The sequence below is a fragment of the Euwallacea similis genome, chromosome 5, assembly GCF_039881205.1.
Source record: "Euwallacea similis isolate ESF13 chromosome 5, ESF131.1, whole genome shotgun sequence".
Taxonomy (NCBI): Eukaryota; Metazoa; Arthropoda; class Insecta; order Coleoptera; family Curculionidae; genus Euwallacea; species Euwallacea similis.
The window spans coordinates 369,304-393,655 of NC_089613.1; the positions used below are offsets into that span (position 1 = coordinate 369,304).

Below are 24,352 nucleotides of genomic sequence, written 5' to 3' on the forward strand. Positions count from 1 at the left end.
AAAACATGTTCAAAGTTTCTTTTAGAATCATGGCGGGCCAGCTCTTTTGGAGGAACAAAATCCACCCCAAAACCCTTAAGAACCCCCAAGCATTTCAAGCGATCATCCAAGAAAAGCTAAGAATATACCATGAAAAATCAATTTATAGTTCATTTAGGATTTTCATGCGGTGCTCGCAAGTGTTGGGAATTCTCCCTTTGGGGAATTTAAGCGGCAGCGTGGAGAAACTGCAGTTTAAATGGAGAAGTTGGAGAGTCATTTATTCCATGTTTTTGATGGTCCTGCTCGGCATCGCTATGGTTTGTTGTATGGTGCATTGGGCAGTCTCTGGAAGCAGTATTAATAGTTTGGGTAAGATATCTTGTTCAGATAAATCTACAGATCCGGACATACACTGGTAAATATAAGCTAAAAATAAATAGTCATTCTGATCCTATTCCAGCAAGTCACACGCTCTTGAGCCAGTCCTCAAATGTCTATAAAACCTTTCAAACTCCTTTAATGCCCTTAAGCACCTATTGAGATTTTTTTTTTAATGCTTACAACGGCTTACTTCAAACCTTTCTTTAGATACAGGAGTATTTTATGGAGGTTCATTGCTTACGTTGATCTTATACCTCCGTCTAGCCATATCGTGGCCAAAACTAATGAAATTTTGGTACTCCATGGACAAAATGATGAACATAAATTATGGGTACCCCCGGAGGTTAGATTTCACAGTGAGGGCCTTCATGGTAATATTTACAGTACTCGGATTTGGTACGTCCTTTGGTGTGATGTTGTGGTTTCTTGCAAGATTTAATATCTGTTTAGCCGATTACCTGCTATCGGTTGGCAGTAAATATGAAGAGTTGCTCAGTAGACACTACAGCAACATTTCCACTGAAGATTTAGTGGCGAAAAGCCCCCAAGAGCTGTTTAAGTATATTCCATATTCAACTGCCACAGCCCCGTTTTTTGTCGTAATAAGAATACAAACATATTGCCCCCAGTGAAAGGTCAAAGGATCATTTGTAGATAATCACAGTGCACTCACACTTAACTTGGGCCTTAAACGATATGTTTATCGTTGTAGCCAGTACGGCCCTGGCTATCAGGTTCAGGCAGATCACTCAGAAGCTTGGACAACAGAACAAGCAAAAGGTATGGAATACAGGTATTTTTCGGAGTTAATTCTCTGGATTAAATGTTTTCCGTCAGATTGTGTCACTAGTGTTTTGGAAAGGAATTCGTGAGGATTATGACCGATTGGCGACTTTCTGCAAGGAACTGGACAGCCACATTTCCCCCATAATCCTGCTGTCTTATTTCCTCAACATATTTTTTCTTTTGATCCAGCTGTATCATGGTTTAGAGTAAGACTGATTTTTGTTAACAGATACCGAAAAAACGAACAGAAAAAATTTTAAAAGTAAAGAAAAATCGGCAACAAAGTATGACAAATTAAAAAATTAAAGACACACAAATTTGTAGAAGAAAAAAACATCATGAATTCATATTTTATAAAAAAATTTTAGATCAATTTCCCTGACAGTGCGTAAAGTGTATTTCGTCTTCTCCTTCGTTTATTTGATTTTTAAGACCACGACTGTGTCTTTGTATGCTGCATGGATCAACGATGAAAGCAAAGCTCCCACGAATGCACTGAATTCCATTGATTCTTCCATATACAATGTCGAGGTAAGATAGCTTTTTAGCTAATTTTTTTTAATAGAAAGTTGCCAGATTCGGAGGTTGCTGACCCAAATAAGCTTTGACAAGACCGCTCTTACTGGATGTAAAATGTTTGTAGTCAAAAGAGGGATTATCTTAAGTGTAAGTTCCCATTTCATTTTTTTTAAATTAATGCAAAGTGCTCTTTTCACAAATTTATCGTTTGACTTTAAGTAAACATTTGAGTATTTTTCATCTAAATATGACACCCTGTATATTATTTCGTTACAGGTGGCCAGTGCCATCGTCACGTATGAACTGGTCCTAATTCAGTTTACCCAGGCCAACTTGTACAACTACATATAAAACCAATTTTGGGAAGAGAGATGTCTTAGTCAAAAAACTATTTTTCTTTTATTAAAAAATACATAAAATGTTATTAACAATTTATGCCCTCTGTTCCTTGTCAGGCCTAAAATTATTCTCGAGAGCAAAAGCACTTCTTTGCTCCGTTGCTTTACAAACAACTAATGAAACACATTGCCTACCGGTTTAATTCAACTTTTTTAAGAAAGTAATAAACTTGAATGCATAAAAATCAGTCGGTTTTTTACGGCACGTGCACCGGTAGACCAAGATTCAGGTCATTCCAGAACTCATATTCTGTCAATACTTAAACGTCGTAATGCAAATACACACAGATTGAAAAGTTCAATACAATTTTACTTCAGATTGCTGAGAATTTAGCTTTACATTTTTGAGTTTCTTCACCCGGATAAGACATATTCCCTCTTTCTTCCCAGTCGTCCCACGTGCAGACCCCAAAAGTTACTCTCCAGAGCTCAAAACCTGATTTAGACCTTAAACTTGCTATCCCGATGAAGAGACACGACAGATCTGAAATCAACATTTTTAACTGATTTTGAGATTTCCCCTAAGCTATGATTAGCACGGCGATATGATCGTTTAGCTTTCTAATCCCAAAACTGAATTCAACCGTTCGTCAGCCCCTATAACAGTCTTATTGAGAAGCAAAACAGGGATTTCCTTGTGGACCTCAAAGGCATTGAGAGCTAGAATGAAAACGGGAAATCTGACTTATCGCAAGACCTCATTCTGCTACATATTAGTGAAGATGAGGCATATTCTCACGTACCAGTACTAAACTGACGAGTCAGCGCCTGTACTCGTGTATCAATTATACGTAGTTATCACGTAGCACATCGCCGAAAGCTCCTGAGAAAGCCGTTGGAATAGTCTCGTGGTGACCAGTTTCCTTAATTTTAGCAAATATAAGATTAATTGCAAATGTACTTTTCTTTATTAGATACTCATAACTTAAGACGTAATAATGGTTTCTTTCGCCCTGCATCTCAATTCTTCTCCATAAGAAAACCCTTATAAGTCACTATTTGAAATGAATCTGTTTCCTTCGGAATGCTTGCCGCTGTACCGATACCTACACTTGCCGTAGGCCCCTAAAATCCGCAGTGCTCAAACAGTACTCATGAGATCAACACCTGCTACCTTTATAGTCCTCAGGGCTCCTCAGGGCCTTCGGCAATGGACTGTACTTGAGATTACCAGATATGTTCAAATTTATATTAACGTCAACGCTTCCATCTAATAAAGCGGGAGAAACGATGTTCATGAACATCCCCCTGTTCCTGGCCTCAACTCTCTCCTCCTCCTTCACAATATTTGCATCCAGGAACTTGAGTTGCGGCAGACGGTGGATCACATAGTGTCTGGTGGAAGAGAAATTTTAGCATTTTCTTTAGAAATTTATTGATGGACTTACCTATACCTCTGGTAATCCTCCTCATCATTATCTTTATTAGATAGTTGGTTCGGACAGGCCTCATTACCCAGCAGACTCAGGTAAGTCAAAGAGGGTAGACGCTCTTTGATCTGCTTGAGCAGAGGCTCCAATGCGCAAATCTGTTCAAAAACTTAATAATGCATTAAAATTTCCATCGGACTAGTAAGACCCACTTGGTTCTTGTTCAAGGATAAAGTGTGCAGTTTAGGTAAGCCAGGTAGCTGCAAAGAATCTCCAATTTTGTTGTTATCCAAGATTAATTCTTTGAGGTCCGAAAAGTGTTCCAGGCCCTTTAAAGTTATTATATCGTTGTAGCTGAGGTCAAGGCTCTGGACCTTGGAGCCATAGAGCTTGATCAAGGTTTCAGGAATGCGGGTGCAGGACTGACCGCAATAGCACAACTGAAAAGTTTTATTTTAATTATTTATGCTGCTCAATGCGGCTGCAGCACCTTATCAAACACTTTTTTCTTGGAGTCATAATGATGGATTTCTCGCACTAAGTGCGACCTTTGAGACGTGTTCCCTGAGGTTGTTTCTAGGACTAGAGAATGGTAGAACACAGACCTCATCATACTAAAATGTATATTTAAAACTGGACAAGCACATCTCGGAAGTCGGTAATTTCGTATCTATACTAGTTAGGTAACGTGAATTTCAAGGAGAAATTAAGGATGGTTCTAAGGTTTCTTGATGAATGAGTTAAAATGAAGGTAACTCACCTTGCCCTCGACAAAAGTCACTGTACTGGGGGACATATCAATATGTTCATCAACCTCAATCATATCATAATTTTGAGAAACAGCTTTTTAATCAAACGCTTGTGTTATAATGCAGTTATTACTATCGAAACATAGTGTTTCTTGTAAGGTTTCTCTGCTCAGAAATAGCCACAGTAGCATATTTTAATTATTTTGTTAAAGATACCGCGGTATCAGTTATCATGGGCCTTCTATGCAACACAGTTTTTTGACTGCACAAGAATGGCGATTGCTACATTGGAGTGTTTTAGTTCATACATTTGCAATGTTTGTCGATTCTTTTGAAAAAAGAATTATGATTTTCCTTCTAGGCCTTCCCAGGGCTTAAGATGAAGAATTGGTTTTCATCGAAGTGCCCTATAGTAGGCTTTTTTGTGCAGTTTGAAGACGTTTTATTTACAAAAAGATAAATCAAAAATTATTTTTATGGCGTGTGAAAGACTTAAGCATGAAAAATGCATTACCAAACTCCGTATTAGTGAAAAGATAAAAAAACCGTTTCAAATTAGTTTTTTAAAGTTTTTTTTAAGTACTATCTAATTATCTACATTCTCCCGAGTAGTTGTTGACATTTTCGTCACAACTGCACACAACCCATAAAGCGCCATCTGTATTTATTAATCGAACGCTCCTTTTCTTGACTTTTCACAGCCACTCTGTCAAAATCAGCATACGTCTTGACGTCAAGCTGTCACGATTCCTGCCAAAAAGAGGTTGTAAATAATAAAAATTTATTGTGATATCATTTCTGGGTTGGGTTGTGTGTTTATTTACATAAACACCCCGAAAATGACCATATGAAAGGTTGTATTATGTGAAAAATACCATGGGTAGGTACAGTTGCTTTAGGCCCGCGCCGTGGGCCCCTTTCTATGGCCGCTAAAGTGAGAAATTCCTGTTTTCCAGTGGAAGTAGAAGTAGAATACGACTACAGTGCCCAGCAGCCCGATGAGCTCACTTTAAAAAAGGGGGATATTATTAAGAATGTGGTCCAACAGGCTGGTAAGTTTGTTTCTGTTAGTACCCTCCTGCAAAGATTCAGTTAGTAACTTCAGCAGCAATAATGTTTGTGGATCTTCCCACCAGTTGCCATATAGTAAAAACAAATTGTATGCAAGTAATTTTCAAGGGGATTAGCTTTTGGCGAATTCCAGCTTAAATCACTGCAAATAGAGCAGCTATGGAAGAGCATTTCACCTGTATCATAATTATGTTTTTAGTCCAGATTTTAGTAGTATTTACTCTTGCATTTATGAGATTTTTTGAAGATTCTTGTGTATGAGCTTTATCAAAGATTTAGCAATTCCTATTCTATTGACATTGATCTATATCAATTAAACCGAGGGTTATTTCATTACATAAATCTCACTGATTATTTTTGGTTTACTAATATTTGTACTAGGTAATCTGGAATTAATGGAGCAGGAACCTACCTAAATTTGTAAACCTTTATAAACTACAAAAAGGTATAGTTTCACACACACAGCCATTAACTGCAGCAATTCACAATGCTCATATTTTACCCAATCCTTGTTCAATCTGAAACTGCTCATTTCTGCCATCACTTGAATTGGGTCAATAGAAGTAATATTACAATTTTTTTATGATGCTTTGATGTAAAAGGTCAAATTAGTTCTTGCTTTAAATCATATTAAGTTTATCTTCAATACAAAATACTGATATACTTTCTAGGGGGATGGTGGGAGGGCACTTTAAGTGGAAAAACTGGATATTTTCCCGATAATTTTGTAAAAGTACTGAGCACAGATGGGGTCACATTGAGACATCCAAAAGAAGCTACAAGGTACCCATTATTAATGACTAACATCACTATGTATTTTCCAGCAACTTTAATTCCTCATTGGTAATAATTAACTTAAGAATTAGGCAATGCAGAGCAGTGTTCAGCTATCGCCAAGATCAAGAAGATGAGCTGACTCTAAAAACTGGAGATATTATAACTGTAGTTGGGGAGGAAGAGGAGGGCTGGTGGCGGGGGTTATTGAATGGCAAGCAGGGTGTTTTTCCCTGCAATTTTGTGGAGGAAATTCAATCTCCTATAGTTCCCAAACCCACCTCTAGGAAAGAACCTGCAAAGGAGGTAGTTCCAGCATTACCTGCCAAACCTGGTAAGTTAGTTTTTAATGAATTTTAAACCAAGAAACACTGTTTTTAAAAGTTGTGTACAACCTTAGATGTTAAACATCCAATTTGTTGTTTTTATCTTATCAGTTTAGTGATAATGTATGTGGAATTTGTTTAATTAAATTTCAGTAGTAAAATTTATAAGATCTTGAGTTTTTTTCTGAAAATGTTATTGATTTGTAATGGCAAATTAATTATTCTGCCTCATATGATAATGATTGACTAAAGCAAAGAGAAACTAACCTATGAGTCACAGATAATGAAAATACACTAATAAGTTTAATCACTTTACAGAGACATGCCCCATTAATTTTATATTCAAATATCCTCAAAATACATCAGTTACTCATGACAAATTCTGCAGTAGGTTCCACATAAAACTTAGAAATTTGGATATCTTCCTAATACAGGATAAGCCTGTTTAAATTTCCAAAATTGAACTCCTGTTCGTTTCGTAACACAACTGGTTTAAAAATAGAATTTGCTTAGAAACTCTTTTTTAAATGAATTATGAATTAATGATTCAACTTAAAAATAATTGTTCTCTACGATTTACAGCATTAAAGACTTTTCTACTGGTCCTGATATCCCATTCATAATTTGAATTATTCAGATTTTAGGCAGTTTATGAAACCAATTAAACAGTTATCCTGTAGTCCAGTCACCCATAATTTATAAATTGTAAAATCTATAATGCATGTCTATAAAGTAGTTTGAACTTAAAGACTTAAAAATAAAATGAATAATTGAGTTGTGCGCACTTTTTGGATGCTCTAATTTCCCATAAATGTTAATAACATTTAGCAGCTTCAACAATATTGAATGCCTCTGTATATTGCTCTTTTTCAGTTAAACAGCAGTGCAGAGCCCGTTTTTCCTACGACGCACAAAACACCGATGAACTGAATTTATTAGAAAACGACTTAATAACGGTTTTGTCCACGGATGGTGGCGATCCTGGTTGGTGGAAAGGTGAACTAAATGGAAAAGTCGGTTGGTTCCCTGATAATTTCGTCGAATTGGTACAGCCGTCGTCCAACAGTATCGACAAAGCGAGAACCCATCAAAAAGGGGATACTTCGCCCAGTAATAAGGTGGGAAAACTAATTTTTCCTACGACTTCTTTTATCACTAATTTGTAGAAAGAAAACGACATCTTTAGTCTTTGAGAAGAAAAAAATTTTTGCTACCTAAGGAGCAAAAGTATTTTCTTTTCTTGCTTATTTTTTATAAAACACTATTGATAGTAAATCGAATAAGATACGCATCAACATTTCTCTGCAAGAAAGTGCCTTTTATTTCCTTCAGTGTTGATGTTTAAGTTTCTATTTTTGAAAGGTAGATTTTTTAAGAGAATTTATTGTTAGGTTGAGAGTAAACCGTCTGCCGATACTAGTGCCATAAAACAGCGGGGTGCTGGCGTCTCGCAGCTAAAATCTTTGAAAAATGCTCCGGCGAAGCCACCGGAAACAAAAAGTACACCTCCACTGCCAGGTAAGTAAGGCGTTTGCACCGTTATTATATAACGTTCTGTATATGTTAAAAAAGGTAAAAAGCCCGTCATATCCCTGAAGAAGTCGCCCTCGGGGTCGGGCGTTGGCATCTTCTCGAAAATAAAAGACAAAATAGCGGACGCAGTGGACGGAGCTACTGGCAGTAAACCCAAAGCTGAGTCGAGCAAGGAAAACAATGTTTCTACGGAGGCGCAAGCGAGTACTTTCGAGCAAGTGAAGCGCGAGCCCTTACTGAATGATGTTCGAGCCAATAGGGCCAGAGCTCCTGGTAAGAATTTCTCCTACTTTAAGGGGCAATAGATAAAAGTACTGTTAACTTTACCTAGAGAGTAATCCATGGAAAAGTATAAATAAAAACAGAAATATTGGTGAGTTTCGTGGCTTCCGTGGAAATTATCTTCTGGGTAAAGTTGCCAGTATATTGATTTGGTAGCCCTTAGACGCTATTTACTGATACCATTATACGCGCACTGGGCTCATAACCTGTTATTTTACTTGGTCAATCGATCTTTGCTTCGGGTTTTGAGTAGCCTTTATCTAAGAAATATGTCACTTAAATTGATCTATTAAATTGACTTAAAATATCAAAAAGCTTCAGCCTCCACCTATAAACAATTAGAGTAATTTATCAACAGACATGCCGTATTTAAACCCATTTTACTGGTCTCTTGTCGGGAAGACCACGTTGTATGTCGGATGACAGTGAATTGCAGGGGCATGGTATCAGAGGGGACATAGTTATAATAATGAACGCCTAATTTTTTTAATGCATGCACCAAATTTTGTTTTTTTCCAACTCATTAACTCACTGTGACTTTGAGATGGAACAACAAATAGCGAAACGTGCATCTTTTAATACTTTCAAAGAAAATTCAACGCCTCATCAAAACACTACGATGTTCATCACTTCTACCTCTCACAACTAAAAAATAAATTTAATAATTAAATCACAAGGTGATGCATATTGTTTGGACTTACTGCGGTGAATCATTTATAAACGCTGCGTGCAATTATGTCACTACATTAATATAATTTAGCACCTGCCTAAATTAATTAATGTATGTGACCAGGCACGGGCAATTGATGCTTTAGATGTAGGCGATACGCATCTTTAACTCGCCTCATTGTTCAAGTCGAGTCGACAAGGTGAAAGTGATGTTTCTGAAAGCAAAACTTCCTGCCTTGATGGGTATAATTTTACATTTGAGACGTTCACGAAATGATTTTGTTTTTTAGGACGTCGTCTACCGACCAGTGTCTATAAGGAGGATGACGAGGAGGTCTCAGGTCTTCCCAACGGCACTTCCGATCACGGCAAACTGGAGAACAGCATCAAGTCCGAGGACAGTTTCAAGTCGGAAGGAAGTGCAAGCAGCGAGAACTTGGACTCTTCCGATTTGGATGCCGGCGGTGAGGTCAAGCCCAAGCTGAGGGAGTGGGAGAAGCACAAGGCGCCCTGGTTGGAGGAAATGAAGCTGAATCAAGGTGGGCTATAACTATGTGCACAGAGTTGCCTCATATCAAATTATCCATTTTATTATTCGACCAAGTACTAAACTGTCATAATTAAAGTACAGAGAGCAAATGTATTTCACCTATCGCCGCTTCCGGTAGATAATACATTTAACCAAAAAATTAAGCCGAAATTGACATTTAAGTATTTAGTCGTTATGCTGCGACCGGCCGCAAACATTCGATAATGATTTATTTATAAACAGTAATGCAACACGGAATTTCCATAATACTTCTATTAAATACCCATTTAGTTATGCCATAGCTTTGCTGGAACTACGGCCGACAGAATTATCATCTCTTCTATTAGTACTTACAGAAGTGATGTAATATTTGCTTGATTGTAAATTTCCATCCTTCATGCTACCCTTGTATTTTTCTATTAGCACGTGTTCACCGAACGTGTTCTATTATTTTTTCTTTGGAATTTCTTTAACCTTCTTTTCTCTCGTTTTGTCCAGAAAGGGGGTTTGTTTGACCAGACTCTCCGTTTTGCTATGTAGAAATATTCTTCACTTTCACCTTGTTGAGTAATTAAAATGTGTTTCGATGCCAGTTTCATCTACAAATTCAACTTCGGTTCCGCGCTCCATCTACTCTATCAAGATCTTCATCATATTGAGCTTCGGAATCTTCAATTTTTTCGTCACCTTATGCATTATCCTTACCAGGTGCTCCTGCCTCAAATATTTTCTAGACTTAGAAAATAACAAAGTTAAAAACCTTGTAAAATTGAGTAATATTGAACCCTCCGCGCGTTCTTGCACGGAAGCCTCTCCCCATGTTAGGTATAACCGTTGCTTTACGAAGCCTGGACCCAGAGTCTGTCGTTCTGTACCTTCCGTTGTCTCTCGACCCCATAGCAATAGTTGTTCTTCTATGAGGCTACTTACCGCCAAATTCCCTTGCTTCAGGTGCATTCAAGTTCAAGAACGACATTTTGAACAATTATTGTAGTGTTATTTTGTACAAACAAATTAAAATATTAGGTGTACAACTTTGCTTCCGCCGTTTTTTTTCCGAATTTCGCGATTTTATTGTAAAAAACTAATTATACCTTTAGGATCCAAAGTATTGTCCATCGCTGGCCACTACTTTCTCCCATCTTTCGGGCAGCATACGAATCCCGTGTTGAAAAAATTGGACATCTTTTGAAGCGATCCACGATTCTATCCAATTTCTTACTTCTTCATAAGACCGGAAGTGTTGGTCAGCTAGCCCATGTGCCATGGATCGAAACAAGTGATAATCAGAAGGAGCTAGGTCAGGAGAATATGGCGGGTGGGGTAGGACTTCCCATTTCAATGTTTCCAAGTATTTCTTGACCACTTGCGCAACATGGGGTCGAGCATTATCGTGCTGCAAAATCACTTTATCATGTCTTTCGTTGTATTGCAGCCGTTTCTTTTTCAATGCTCGGCTCAAACGCATTAATTGGGTTCGATAAAGAGCACCTGTGATTGTTTCAGTTGGTTGTAACAGCTCATAATATATTACGCCGAGTTGATCCCACCAAATACAGAGCATGATTTTGGAACCATGAATAGACGGTTTGGCCGTCGACGTGGAAGCATGGCCGGGATATCCCCAAGTCTTTTTGCGTTTGGGATTATCGTAATGAACCCATTTCTCGTCCCCAGTCACAATACGATGCAGAAATCCCTTCCGTCTTTGCCTTGCAAGCAACTGTTCACAAGCGAACAGACGCCTGTCAATATCTCTTGGTTTCAACTCGTACGGCACCCAATATCCTTGCTTCTGAATCATTCCCATGTCTTTGAGGCGTTTTGAGATTGTTTGTTGAGTCACTCCCAATGATTGTGCCAATTCTTGTTGACTTTGACACGAGTCTTCGTCAAGTAATGCTTCCAAGTTCGCATCTTGGAAAACCTTCTTTCTTCCACCGCTATGTTGGTCTTCGACGTGAAAATCACCGTTCTTGAAGCGCTGAAACCACTCACGACATGTCCTTTCACTAATAGTGGCTTCCCCATAAGTATCTGAGAGCATTCGATGAGCCTCAGCAGCAGATTTCTTCATATTAAAGCAGAAAAGTAAAACCTCCCGCAAATGACGAGAATTTGGCTCGTACACTGACATTTTCAATTGCGAATAACTTTATGATGAAGACACAAATAGACTAATATTTTTATGAGGTTATGTTAACAGGTGCCCAAGGCTCCTGCATGCCCACATGGGATTATTTATTTCGATCATTACTTACCGCTACATACATCTATTCAAAAACGGCGGAAGCAAAGTTGTACACCTAATAAAATTTATTTAAAACTGGAAAATATACATTTTTGCACATAATTGTCTTGAAGCATCGTACGGCCGCAGCGCCTTAAGGAGACATTTCTAAATATGGATTCTTTACTCAAATCTCTTCTATTGTTGCATTGAATAATCCCTAAAAGTTTGATCCCATAGTTCTGAATTATCCTGGATATTGTCTCCCATCTGGTTGTTTTAAGTGTTATAAATCTATTATTGCAGGGAATTGTGATTTTACAAAAAAATTAGTTATCTTATTAGTCATACATAGTGATCAAAAACCTACCTTGAAACCATCTAAATCATTTAATTTTCACGAAAAACATTTTTGGTCATACTTCTGGAAAATACCCTGTATTATAAGAACCTCGAATAAGAAGACATTTTAAGAACAGTCGGATAGTATGATGATTCTTACCACTAGGACGGTTTGTAGGTGAATTAATACAAATAATACATATTTGTAATTCCTCCGCTGTTAGTGTACATACTAATTAAGTCAATAAAGATACCAACTGATATTACATAGAAATTCCAGATAAAACATTTAAATTAGCCTCATTGAAGCGCTCGCACTTATTGTTTGTAGTTTATTATTTTTACGGATATTAAAGTACCGTGTTTTATTTTTTGCTGTATTATAAAGATAAAGGGTAAAGTATATACATTCCGTATTAAATCTAGAAAATGTCGGAACTCCTTTAGTATTATGTACAAGTTGAGTCAAATTGGTTGTCCGCACAGAAGATCTGCGTCAATACATATAGGAGGATGCGGACAAATTGATCTCACTTCTTCTTCATTTTTTAAGACAATTTCAATAGCTCTTAGGTTTTAATTATGACACAAATGGCCCCATCCGGATAACCAATTAGAGACACCCTATACAGTTTCTTGTTCTGACTCGGTTTGAAATGCTTCATAACTTTTTATTTTGTGAAGATATCTCAATCATGATAAAGGCAAATTGTGCGTTTGGTGCGAAACTGTCAATGTTGTAGGGTGCACTTTCTATCACCTGTCAAAATGTACTTTGGATTCTTCTTAATGAACCACTCTGTATATCCATTCATGTCTCAAAAGCGCATTTTACGCCGATTTCAGTTCGGTATCATTTATTGGTTGCTTGAGCCGTCTTCAAGGCGTTTAAACTTTTGCCTGTAAAGCTTTCCGTTTTTAAAAACTGCATCCACAATGTCTGACTACATTAAAATAGTTCTTGTTCTGACCCTGATTGTTTATAATGTATAACTTCGTATATCAGTTAACCCGTATTTTTTATAGGTTTAAATTATTTTTCATAATACTCAAGGGGCGCATTCAGATCATCAAAGCGCACCGTAACAACTTAGACGGAGCGTTTTCTATGATTTATTGAAGCTGTTCGTACTTACCTGAACGGTACCGCAGTGCGTTGTGTGGTGTTTGTTTGTTTGCATACTCAGTGTACTATATTCAGTCAATTGTGCCTTTTAAGTTAAAAGAAATTACATTAAACGTAATCGTTAGGAGCAAATTATTGACATTTTGTTAACTTTAACATCAAGCTAGTTGCCACAGAAATCAAGATTCTGACTAATGCTAAGGCGCTACTTTAACTTTTCAGTGTAAATTGTCCTGCAGTTAAAATTAACAGACAGCACGTTAATAATTTGGCCCTAAAGACCGGTTCTTTAGTGTCCAATTTAGGAGAAAGAGCCTTCAGTTAACAACTAAGTGGTAGATGGAGTGTTTTCAAACTGAAGTTCGTAAGTGATAAACACTATGACTGATGATTAATGTTGACTACAAGTTATATCACTTACGATATAGGAGGGAGAGGGACCGTCCTCGAGTAAGTGCAAACCTCATCTCGTCGACTCGGATAGCAAATTTCCCCCGCGTGCGGTAATAAACTATTTACCGCATTTACTACATAATCGACTATTACTTTTTCATTAGATTTATTCTATGCTTATATTACTAAATTCTTGCAGCTAAACGAACTTCGGTTTCTCCGGTGCCCGAGGCTAGACCCAAATCCGGCCAACTGTCGGACCCGAAAGGAGAGCCCGAAACGTCGAAATCGAGCCAAAACTCGCCGGTAGAACGCGAAGTTCTCGTCCCGGATATGTCTAAGTCGATGTCCGACGTGAAAGTCAGTCCCATGGAGGTCAAACCCATTCCCAAGCCGCAGAAAACGCCCCCGAATGAGCTTGACAAGGTGCCACCCGTTAAAAGTAAGCCCGTTGTGCCGTCTTTGCCGTCCGTTAATAGACATTCGTTAGGTAAGGTACACCGAATAGTAATACTGAAGCTGGGACTCTGCTGCATTAACCGGTATTCGAGTTACTGGTAGTTTTTCTATTATTAACCATTCTTCTTTGCTAGCATTTTTGGCTTAAAGAAACTAACTTAGTTAATAGTTCTTTTCGTAGAAATAACTAACAAAACAATAATAATATAGACGTATGGCGCACATTCGCTTAACTTTCAAATTTCTGAGTAAAATTATCAACTTGTAGAATCAATAATTATCAAAATCCGTTTCAGACACAAAAAATAATATACCAGTGGTTTTGGTCGTCAAAAGGCTAAAAATCGTAAAAGTATTGAGGGGGTCGTATTTAAATTAACGGAGTTACAGGCATCTCAATAATAACTCAACTTTGAAATTTAAATGTCCCGCTAAAATCCTCATTTTGCGCAGTCATTTATTAGGAAAGTCGATTTGAGATGCAAAGGATAATATACACAGCGTTCTTGGCCATGCCTGTAGAGCCAAAAAATAAAAAAATATACCGAGCGTTGTATTTAAATTAACTTTATTTCTGGCACCCCAATCCATTATTTCATCTCTTGAAATTCAAATGTCTCTCTAAAATCTTCAATTTGTTACAATATATTAATTATCCCTAACAGTGTTGTTACATCTTCCCTACAGGCTCAGTTCCCCGGGATGTTCTTGGGAAACTTTTGCCTCAACCACAACTGCTTAGAGCCACACCCAAACCTCGAGCCGAATTATACGAGAACGTCGTACTTCAAAAACCAGTTACCACCACCTCTACGGTCCATTCCGGCACAGCCACCACGTCGTCTGTCACCTTCACGTCAACTGCCACTACTACAGTTTCCAGTAGCAGCAGCATTAGTAGTAGTAGTAATAGTAGAATTGCCGAGGAAATAACAACGGTGTCTGCGGTTAAGTTTAACGAAGTCCTAGACCGGTTAGCGAAACTGGAGGCCAAGTGTGGTAATCAAGGGCAACAGATCGAAGAGTTGAAGAATCGGCTAAAGATGGAGAGCGAGCTGCGCATGATTTTGCAGGAAAAGGTGATGCGCAACAACGTGCAAGTCTGAACGTGAGCGTAGGTGGTAAGATGACATTGACTGTTGCGCAGTGTGATTTTTTTATGTAAATTGTCTTGTCATTTCGGTGGTAACTGTAAGCTTATCACTCCATAGGGGTATATACAGGGTGTCCGTGATTCATTTCCCCTTACTGAGGATTATCAAATGCGGAAGTTGAATGTGAAACTATTTTTCGCAGGTCAAATTCCGACCACGTTGTTGAAATTTCGGAAACAGTTCAAGATGCAGTATTAGTTAAGTGCAATTTTCAGAGCAATAAAATGCATCTTTCAGGTCTCAAGAATTCCTATTAATTCTGGAAATGCCGAGAAAAAAGTTGAAATTTATAATTTTTGTATTTTTTTCTATTGAAATAGGCAGTATTATATCTGGCGATGACGTGAGTCGAACTTCAAACACCCTGTACATATAATAATTTCAGCGGCTAGGAACTATTTTTATATTAATTTATTTTAGGTAGATTATAAAGCTTATTGGTTACGTACAGTTTTTCTGCTAAAACAAACTGGCAACATTGTTTGATCCTTATCACTCCAAATTTTCGTGGAATAATCTTACTCTTCCCTGTTGTTGATTATAGGTGTGACATTTCTTTTTGGTGATCCCAATGGCGGCCAAATAAAAATTAATTGCAGCTTTGCCATTTTCCCCCTTTAAACCGTTTTAAACCATTAATTTTTCACTTTACTTAACCATTGATAGTCACCCACAGGATGAGCAAAATAATTATTGCGCACTGCTTACATAGCGATTAAGTTGAAGCATAGGTTAATATTTTTTATGCTATACCGCCATATATGACCTAAAATATGTAGAACCACGTTAAAAAAAATCAAGTTTCTTTCAATTACCATAACGGTAAATAAGTAAGTCTGATCGTTTACAATATGCGCTAGTTCATAGTGGTTTTAGTTACTTTTTTAACACAAAGCGCTTCGGATTGATTTATTGTTTTTTTTCTATTTTTGTACCTTTTTAGGTGTACATATTCCTTAAATAAGTGCTTTATTAGGTATTAAAAAGCGGGCAAATATTTTTTTTAACATAGTGTTTATAGATTTAAAAAAAAACTATTTTTTTTTACTTAAGTGGGCTTCTAAAAGTTAATTTAAAAAAAAGCTTTATTCCTGCTCTAAGCTAGTATTTAATATCATAATTTGCGTTTAAGTAGGTACCTTTAAGAAAACAAGAAGTATTTTTAAAACGGTGATAGGATTTTGTATAAAATACGCCCAAAAGAAAAAGATTTTAATATATGTAATTTTTCAAAGCGAATACAATATGACGGATGCTTACCTTATTATAGTTATTAAGCAGCTTTCGCGTTTACTTAACCCCTTTATACGAGTACTTTAGAACCAAACATCGAGTGCAACCTAGTCCGAAGTTTCTCTTTTATGAAAAGAACACGTAAGTTAAGCACCTGATTGTATTAGTTTTTGTCATATCACGCGAAAAAACATTCCATATTTTATTGTAAATACGTTTAACAAATAACGAGAGTCATATTATTATATGAGCTTAAAAAAGAAGCTTTGTAAGTACTTATATACATAACAACTTACCTTTATTGTTGGAACATATTGATTATAGTACCTATTGTAAAAAAAATATTGAAATAAATTTTATTTGAAGTACCGAATTTCGTTTCTCAACATTTATTGAATAAATTGTAATTCTTAAAAGAACCAGAGATTAATACAGGGTGATTCCTAAGTTGATACTTTTTTAAACTGTATATAGAAGTCATTAAAACAAATAACATTTTTAAAAAAACTTAAAAATAAGAAAGTTACATCAATTTATCGTAAAATGCATTGTTCAATAATTTAAAAATGATCCAACGATATGGTAGAGCAAAATTTTAAAATGCTGACTGCCACACGAATTTTTTATTTTTTGCACATTTTTATCTCCTTTGTGTTTTGCTTAGCCACAAAGGTCACCAGACCGCAACCCTTGCGATTTCTTCCTGTGAGGTTTTATAAAAAATTTAGTTTACAAGACACCTATAAACACACGGGAAGAATTAATTATTCGCATAGAGCAGGCTGCAGTAACAATCAGAGGAAAACCGATTTCCTTATTACAGGCCGTAAGGAACAGTGGTTGCGTCGAGCAGAGCGTTGTGTTGAAGTTAAAGATGACAATTTTGAACACATTGTTTAAGTTAGAATCGTGGATTCATTTTGGGATAAATTTATGTAACTTTCATATTTTTAAGTTTTTTAAAAATGGTGTTTGTTTTAATGATTTCTATACGCAGTTTTAAAAAAATATTAACTTAGAAATCACCCTGTATACATATATACTAAAATAGATGGGACCCTGGCCATTTCTTATAGAAAGTTCAATGCCTATAAAAGCAATTTCCATCTCGCCAACTATATTTTTGAGAGGTGCAAGTGATCGAGGTTGGAGATACCTGATGTCCTCATATTGTAGTACTTTAAAACGTTGATCACACAGTTTGTACATGCAATCATAAGTGACGCCCCAAAATGCCGAAATTTACGTTTTTCCAAAAACCATTTAGATTAGTGATTGTGAATTTACTACCATTAGACTTGTGAAAGTGTATCAACATATCGTTGTTTCAGATCTACCTTTTTTAGCACCATAACAAGACCATTTTGACGAAATGGAGGAAGCCGGGATTTTGAATTTTTTTGATAAGTCAAGTTTTTCCATGACTATTTGTCTAAACTTTAATAAAAAAATTAATTTAAAAAACAGAAGGTCCTACAATTTGCGAAATATATAGTATCCGGGTAAAGACTTACTCTTATCTTAACCAACTTATCAACTTACTTATCAAACCAACTTAACTTATCAAAACCAAGTATATACATTTTTTTATTTCAAATAATTGTTAGTTTAAAATCAGTAAATAACTAAGGAAATAGTTGCAGTTATAAATTTACAGTTAACTAGAGTTAACCCGCCGTTAACTGCAGGTTTTATAATCACAGTAGATAAAAATATAAAATGCCTTATATAAAATAGTTTAAGAAAAGTCATAAAAAATAGTTTTTGCGAAAAAAGATACTATTGTACAGTAATTATATCAAACACATCGTGGACGGACTACGTTTACTAAGTGCACTTTGTTTCATCAATAATAACACTTATAGCCTTAGTTTAATTCATATCTGCTTGACACTACAATTATATTATTCCTGTTAACTACCTACAATTAATGGATAGTACTACTAATTGCACAATCGGATTCGGGCAAGGAAGCAGCACCACACCACGCATGCATGCGCCTACCAATGTTAATATTTTCACGAAATGCCTCAACTCAAATATAGGACTGATATAAAAATATTTCCTATTATACGTACGACTAATTACTCAATGTATTGCTAAGAAAAACCGTATTTACTTTAAGGAAATGAAATTAATGCAAAAGGGGCGCTTGAAGATGGAACAAATGACGAAAAGTTTCATTCATCAAATTGAGAAAAAATCTAAAATGACCTTGTTTGTTGACTCTTATCAATACGATAAATGAGATAATGTAGTAAATTATATCACTATATTACATACCTAATATATTCGGTTAATACACCTTCGATAAATCTTACATTCCTCGTTTCACGCACCACTCGATATCGGCAAAATGTACAAGGCTTTTGTATAATCTGTTAGTTCAAAATAGCAAAGACAACGCTTTGAAGAAATAAAATGAATACAAATTATAGCTTTTCTGAATATAAAGTATGACTAACCAACTCGTTAAATATTCTTATTAGTTTCGCAAATTTGGTGCTTGACAATATGGTCAATGAAAATGGTTATTTTTAACGTAAAAGAATCACATGTTGTATCGAGTACGAGTAATGTCACTCATTCACCCTTTTTCAAACCAAGTTTATCAAAAAATGTTTAGCATATTATGGAAGTACGTGCTGCTTTTCGCAGGACGGAGACTTTTATAGGTTGGAATAACTCACATTTAAGAATGTCCTATTGTTTTTACAAATATTTCAGTCTCAAAGTTTATACTTACACAAGCAATGGCGATGTAAAAAATTCTGAAATTAAATAACTAGGAGATTCCATTTGAAATTATTGTAGGTACAACCGCTTTAAAATATCGGAACCGATCTTTACTCAATGGCCAATCAAAATGGCTAAAAAGCAACTAAATAATGTTAACACCATCGCAGCAACATTGGAAGGACCTCCAGCGTGACAATCGACAACGCGGCGAGCCCTCATGAAATTGGGGCCCAAATACGATGAGTAGTATCGTTTACTCGGGGGGATCACCTTCAGTTGAGTAGTGGCGTCCTGGAAGATCAAATCCGCATGCGGGGGCTCCGAAGTAAACATACTAAAACTAACATTACGTTGATGTTTCTGTAGATTTGAGAAGTTTCGAGAATTACCTAAATTCGTTTACGGTTTTTCTTCCATAAAACGTTTGAGCATACATGAATAAATTGACGTAAGCGTCGATTTGGGTCTCATTGTAGGCATAATCACCTCTGGTCACTACAGCGTTGGCTTTGACCTTCCCCAAGTTACATTTTTTGTACTCATTCACTTCCGCTCTTGTGCCTGAAATAATTATATATTTACGCTACAAAGGAGGAAAGTGTTACTTTTCCTTCCATGGATTAATGCCCGACACTAGCCTAAGCAACTTTTTATCCCGCAAATAGAAATAAAAACAAATTTTCTATAGGAAATTTTTGTAACAATTTGTTGCTCACAGATATAAAGGTTCCATATATAAGGATAAGAAAAAATGTGTTTCAATCTCCCCCTTAATTCGAGTTCGACTGTTTGGCACACGGAGCCAATCATCGTTCGTTTTGAGAAAAAGAACAAGTAACAGAAAAGGACATTTCTTACCATCTGGACATAAGAGCTCGAAGTCTTCTAAGAGATTGTCCCGAACCCACCACTCTCGTTTCTTACCTCCGGTGTTTTCAAACACCGTGGTGTGCTTTACAAAAGCCACGTGTCCTCCTCCCTCCACCAGACATCTGAAGGCACCTGTATGGCCATAATAATCTTCGGAGGCGTCGCGACGACAATACCTGGTAAGTAAAACTGGATCTTCAAAATTGAACACTTTTTTACTAAACTACTGACGGATTTTTGGAAAAATTAGATTTTATTTCTTTACAGCCTCTTTTTTACACAAATAAAATTAGAGTTTTACAGCCTTTAATTTTTTATGTGAGGTGAGAAAAAATTTTAAGTGTGTTAATAAATTTCCAGACAAATCCAAAGCTTCCTTGTCGTTCGTCTTTATCCTTGTCCTTTTCTTTAAAAAAATATCATAGTGATGCACATCAAGTAACGTGCAATATGCCTGTCAATTATTTCAAATTTTGCATACATCAAATAAAAATTACTTTTATGACATCTTTAAAGCTTATTTTAAGGTCAATTGTAAAATGTATAGAACTGATTTTTTTACCTGGAACTGGCCCCATGACACAAATCACACATATTATCATAGGGAACTCCCGTATTGTATTCGGTACTAATGGCTCCGGGAACGCAGCTTTTTGTGAAATACTCAGCGGCTGCTCTAATGCTGTTGCATCCATATGGCCTGATCCAACTATTACTAATCAAAAACGCCAACGGATATACCCAACCCGCTGCTGTATTTATGCCCCCATGACACGTATTCTTGGCTAAAAATCTCGGTTAAATTGATATTTATCTGGTAACATAAAGTTTACTTCTTAAATATGTAAGCTCGGTATCAGGGTCGGACTCTTTGGCCACCGCCACCACGTAATAATCCGCGTCTTCCAAATTGTAAACTTCGCTTATAAACGGGATCAATTCGTAGTTTAAACCTGCAGTATAAACATCGCTGGCGTCTAAAACGGCAACATCGGCTGTTCCTATATAGGAAAAGATAGAGACAGGATAGGTTTAGGGCCTGTTCATACTTACCCTGTCTAATTGCCTGCATACAGTGAATCTGCGAATGGCCCTTGTAACAGTCTAGATGGGGCTTCAGTAATTGGGCTTCGAGCGCCGTCTGAAATTTATTTAAATCTCACTATTTCGTTTAACCTTATTCCGATTTTGTAAAATTTCATTGTGTGAAATGTGAAACTTAGTTTCTGTTATTATTAACACATTGTATCACTGATTTTAATATAAAATAAGAATATCTTGGTAACGCAATTCGTGACTCAATTTCCCAAAAGTGAGGGGTATGCTAAAAGGGATTTCCTACCCTCATTTTAACGCATTTGTTCTTCTCCTCGTCGGAAGTGACGCACAGCGTCATTTTATTGACAGGACAACGGCGCACCTCCATTATGTTCTGGTGAGATTCACCCAAGAAGGCTTCATAGGTTTGGAGTTGCTCAGGAACAACAGCTATTCCGGTAGTCGAGTCCTGTTGGAATTTAAATTTATCGTTTTTCCTTCCTTAAAGGAAAGACTTATACCTGAAATAGCAAGTTTCCATGATCTCCATATCGCGGGGAAGACTCAAACAGATCAAAGTACTCGTAATAGTTGAAATCCCCGAGAGAAGTGTGGTTCCTGTCATGGGCATCATTATTATTACTTGTTGTACTATAATCAGGTCTGTTGTACCTAAAAACAATACTTTTTTATAAGAGAAATATCCCTTTAAGATTATCTATAATATATTGAGTCTCCCTGAAAGACGAAAATCGATATATTAGTGTAACATTATCATAGGGACTAATAAGGTTCAAAGTAATCAAATTGAGTTTCAAAGCTTTGAAATTGTTCTTGCATTAGTGGAAAATGATACACTGAATCATTGCATTACCTACCTGTTTTGATCCCACTGATCCTGCTGTCTTCGATTTCTTTGCAGTGTTCTGGTGTTGTATTGGTTGTATTGGCGATCAGGGTAATTTTGTTGGTCATCATACCGGTTGTAAAGAGGTCGGTCGCGGTTAAACTGGTCCTGGTTAGTGTCAAGGTGATTACCAAAGTTTTCATAGTTAGGTCCGCGTTGATTGGGATCCGGTTGGCGATGGCCGTATTTTGAGTATCTTGAAGAAAATTAGGATATTAAGAAAAGACAAAAAATACAAAGAATAGTCTTAGGGGAACTATTTCTCACCTCTCAGCAAAGGACATCAAAAACTGCTGATACTTATCCCTTATATCAAAAGGTACTGCTGAAGAAACAACAACAGCATCAGAAGGCACTTGGCCCCAATGACACCCCTGATAATCATTTAAAGGCCTTCTGCTGCCATCCTTACAAAGTAGCTCAAATTGCTGCTCTTGGATTCCCCCTGCATACCCCTATATTAATAATCAAAAGCAACTCTCCAATAACTTACCAAATTCCCTAGTTCTCAGTAAATCAGGTACAGTTGTGTGCCGAATAAAGGCAATTTCCCCTGTTTGCAATAAACATCTGAAGGCCCCATTATAGCTTGCATAAGGGTCCGCGTCAGTGCACCATTTACCGGGAATGGAACCCACACATAAACGACATAGCTTGTCAGAATTGTCTCCAATTGGATTATATTTGTCTGTTAGGCAGTTGACAGCACAGGAAGGTCCAAAGAAATTACTGGCAGTTTTCACGTGATTGTTGCAGTCAATGATGTCCATAATACCCTCTTTCATTAACTAATTGAAAGATAATTTTAATTCATAGTTACTTGTTAGTTACATGATGGAACATGTTACAGCTTTTTATATTTTTTTATATTTTTTCGAATATTACAAGTAACAACAGTGCTTTTGTGAATGCACATTTTTCACAACTATTTTTATGACTTACAGTGCTAACTGGAAGCATCCACCCAGCATAAGTTTCAACCCCAGCAAAACAAGCCCTTTTCCCTTTTAAATCCCTCAGTGAAACCACATCACTCAAGCCCCCAGTTTTCACCACAGCTACGGCATAGTAATGGGTGAACCCCCCTAAATAAGCACACATCTAGGACAACAGCAAACAAATAAATATAATTTGAGATACCCTCTAAAACCTCCTGAGCAATAGGTACTAAACTGTGATAGCGACCTCCCACAAAAGCCTGTCCTGCATCCAAGGTTGTCATTGTTGCTTTCTCTTCATCCAAAAGACTCATACATTCATCCTTGTTTGAGGCCTGCAAGCACTCAATTTTGATGGTTTCATAGCCCACTCGGATCTGATCCCTTTCATTTGCTTGAAGCAGGCCTTCACATTTTTTTGTTTCATTGACATTTATTGTGCACCAGATTATTTTCAGTTCTTTGGGTGGTTGTTTGTCTTCAATTTGTTTTACTTTCCAGTAGTTTTGAGCTGAGTAATAGAGTGTTAAGTAAACCAAAAAGAAATAAAGAGTTTTGATAACAGAGTCTACATGATGCTTCAGAAAGAAATGATCGCTGTTTGGCTACAAGTAGAACAATTAAAATTATAAAAAATGCCTTATTTAAACATTTTCTAAAAGTGCCCACTTAAAAGAGATAAACTTTTCTTGTCCACTTCTGAATTTTGAAGCCTAAATTGTGAAATAATATACACAAAAATAGGTTTAGAAAAGTTGTTTTGGGGCTCATAGTTAATAGGGCTTTATCTCCCTAAAGCAGCACTCTTAAATAATTTTCAATCAGGTTCATAATTTGACTTGTTTTACATGTAGCCAAAAGAGGACATTTTTTTCTACAACCTCTTTATACTAACACAAACAAAACAGCAAGTAGGGTGTGGTAGTCTGCTAACAAAAACAACTAATAAACCAAGTTAAGTTTTCAATTCAATAAGTAATTAAGTTTACAATGAATTAATTAACACACTGTGGATACTAATCGCAGTCAAAAATGGCAATTATCTTATAATTAAAATAATTTTACGATAATTATTGGGACTGAAATAGGCCCACCTGTATAGTATAATGTTATGAGAAGAACATACCTGGCAAAGCCTCAAATAAACAAAATAGGAGTATTATACGGTAACACAGCATTTTGTTATGCATTATTATTATATTCTAATAATTTAACATAACAAAACTATGATTTAAAAATACAAAATTCAACTGAAAATTGTTGATGTTGACATCTTGTTTAGTGTGAGGTTGGATTTTCAGTTTGCATCATGTTGGATGACAAGTTTGACGAAATGATTCCAATATGTCTAGAAATGTGGCAATGCTGGATTACTAACTCAAAAGATTTAATTTATCCATTTTATTTTCGCTGGTTTTTTAATAACTTTCAAATAAATTTAATGAAACATTTGCAGTTTCAGTTCAAAAATCCAAGAAAAAATTGACTTCATCCTACTTCTTATTAATTTAACATTTCAATTCCTATTCGAGGTCGAAACGTTCCCAGACAATC

General features: G+C 36.4%; 4 protein-coding genes across 6 annotated transcripts; 2 read left to right on the forward strand and 2 right to left on the reverse strand.

Moving 5' to 3' along the window:
* The first annotated feature begins 29 nt into the window (after nucleotides 1-29).
* Nucleotides 30-2,019, forward strand: LOC136409068 (gustatory receptor for sugar taste 64f-like). The gene is made up of 8 exons (XM_066390351.1): nucleotides 30-351; nucleotides 571-759; nucleotides 814-962; nucleotides 1,018-1,143; nucleotides 1,201-1,355; nucleotides 1,518-1,680; nucleotides 1,726-1,815; nucleotides 1,945-2,019. The coding sequence occupies exons 1-8, from the start codon at nucleotides 30-32 to the stop codon at nucleotides 2,017-2,019; spliced, it is 1,269 nt and encodes a 422-aa protein (XP_066246448.1).
* Nucleotides 2,020-2,948: 929 nt separating this feature from the next.
* On the reverse strand, nucleotides 2,949-4,382 carry LOC136409199 (leucine-rich melanocyte differentiation-associated protein-like). 2 transcript variants are annotated; one of them, XM_066390561.1, is made up of 6 exons: nucleotides 4,197-4,370; nucleotides 3,927-4,050; nucleotides 3,649-3,876; nucleotides 3,455-3,594; nucleotides 3,181-3,401; nucleotides 2,949-3,131 (listed from the first exon to the last, which is right to left on the reverse strand). In XM_066390561.1, exons 2-6 carry the CDS (start codon nucleotides 4,047-4,049, stop codon nucleotides 3,052-3,054), a joined length of 792 nt encoding a protein of 263 aa, XP_066246658.1. In that variant the 5' UTR covers nucleotide 4,050; nucleotides 4,197-4,370; the 3' UTR covers nucleotides 2,949-3,051. The 2 variants fall into 2 exon arrangements, with proteins under 2 accessions (XP_066246658.1, XP_066246659.1); XM_066390562.1 differs by lacking the exon at nucleotides 3,927-4,050 and having other exon boundaries at nucleotides 4,197-4,382.
* A 526-nt stretch (nucleotides 4,383-4,908) lies between these two features.
* Nucleotides 4,909-16,674, forward strand: cindr (CIN85 and CD2AP related). Of its 2 annotated transcripts, none has more exons than XM_066390542.1 (10): nucleotides 4,909-5,065; nucleotides 5,142-5,237; nucleotides 5,928-6,039; nucleotides 6,117-6,364; nucleotides 7,230-7,474; nucleotides 7,748-7,874; nucleotides 7,929-8,162; nucleotides 9,131-9,379; nucleotides 13,660-13,950; nucleotides 14,607-16,674. In XM_066390542.1, exons 1-10 carry the CDS (start codon nucleotides 5,062-5,064, stop codon nucleotides 15,023-15,025), a joined length of 2,025 nt encoding a protein of 674 aa, XP_066246639.1. In that variant the 5' UTR covers nucleotides 4,909-5,061; the 3' UTR covers nucleotides 15,026-16,674. The 2 variants fall into 2 exon arrangements, with proteins under 2 accessions (XP_066246639.1, XP_066246640.1); XM_066390543.1 differs by having other exon boundaries at nucleotides 13,660-13,902.
* Nucleotides 16,675-19,083: 2,409 nt separating this feature from the next.
* Tsf2 (transferrin 2) lies at nucleotides 19,084-24,081 on the reverse strand. The gene is made up of 14 exons (XM_066390146.1): nucleotides 23,925-24,081; nucleotides 23,001-23,309; nucleotides 22,803-22,945; nucleotides 22,354-22,648; nucleotides 22,128-22,305; nucleotides 21,832-22,056; nucleotides 21,475-21,625; nucleotides 21,258-21,422; nucleotides 20,969-21,056; nucleotides 20,749-20,916; nucleotides 20,478-20,700; nucleotides 19,904-20,091; nucleotides 19,435-19,606; nucleotides 19,084-19,385 (listed from the first exon to the last, which is right to left on the reverse strand). The coding sequence occupies exons 1-14, from the start codon at nucleotides 23,986-23,988 to the stop codon at nucleotides 19,157-19,159; spliced, it is 2,598 nt and encodes an 865-aa protein (XP_066246243.1). The 5' UTR covers nucleotides 23,989-24,081; the 3' UTR covers nucleotides 19,084-19,156.
* Nucleotides 24,082-24,352: the final 271 nt, after the last annotated feature.

Coding starts and splice junctions, on each gene's coding strand:
- LOC136409068 (XM_066390351.1), top strand. CDS start 30: ATGGCGGGCCAGCTCTTTTGGAGGAACAAAATCCACCCCAAAACCCTT. Junction 352..570: donor AAGCAGTATTAATAGTTTGG/GTAAGATATCTT, acceptor ACCTTTCTTTAG/ATACAGGAGTATTTTATGGA. Junction 963..1,017: donor CCACAGCCCCGTTTTTTGTC/GTAATAAGAATA, acceptor GATCATTTGTAG/ATAATCACAGTGCACTCACA.
- LOC136409199 (XM_066390561.1), bottom strand. CDS start 4,049: ATGATGAGGTCTGTGTTCTACCATTCTCTAGTCCTAGAAACAACCTCA. Junction 3,877..3,926: donor AGAAAAAAGTGTTTGATAAG/GTGCTGCAGCCG, acceptor AAAACTTTTCAG/TTGTGCTATTGCGGTCAGTC. Junction 3,132..3,180: donor GAGCCCTGAGGACTATAAAG/GTAGCAGGTGTT, acceptor TGCGGATTTTAG/GGGCCTACGGCAAGTGTAGG.
- cindr (XM_066390542.1), top strand. Junction 7,875..7,928: donor AAGTACACCTCCACTGCCAG/GTAAGTAAGGCG, acceptor ATGTTAAAAAAG/GTAAAAAGCCCGTCATATCC. Junction 8,163..9,130: donor CAATAGGGCCAGAGCTCCTG/GTAAGAATTTCT, acceptor TTTGTTTTTTAG/GACGTCGTCTACCGACCAGT.
- Tsf2 (XM_066390146.1), bottom strand. CDS start 23,988: ATGCATAACAAAATGCTGTGTTACCGTATAATACTCCTATTTTGTTTA. Junction 23,310..23,924: donor TTTATTTGAGGCTTTGCCAG/GTATGTTCTTCT, acceptor TCTATTACTCAG/CTCAAAACTACTGGAAAGTA. Junction 20,917..20,968: donor TATGCAGGCAATTAGACAGG/GTAAGTATGAAC, acceptor TTTCCTATATAG/GAACAGCCGATGTTGCCGTT.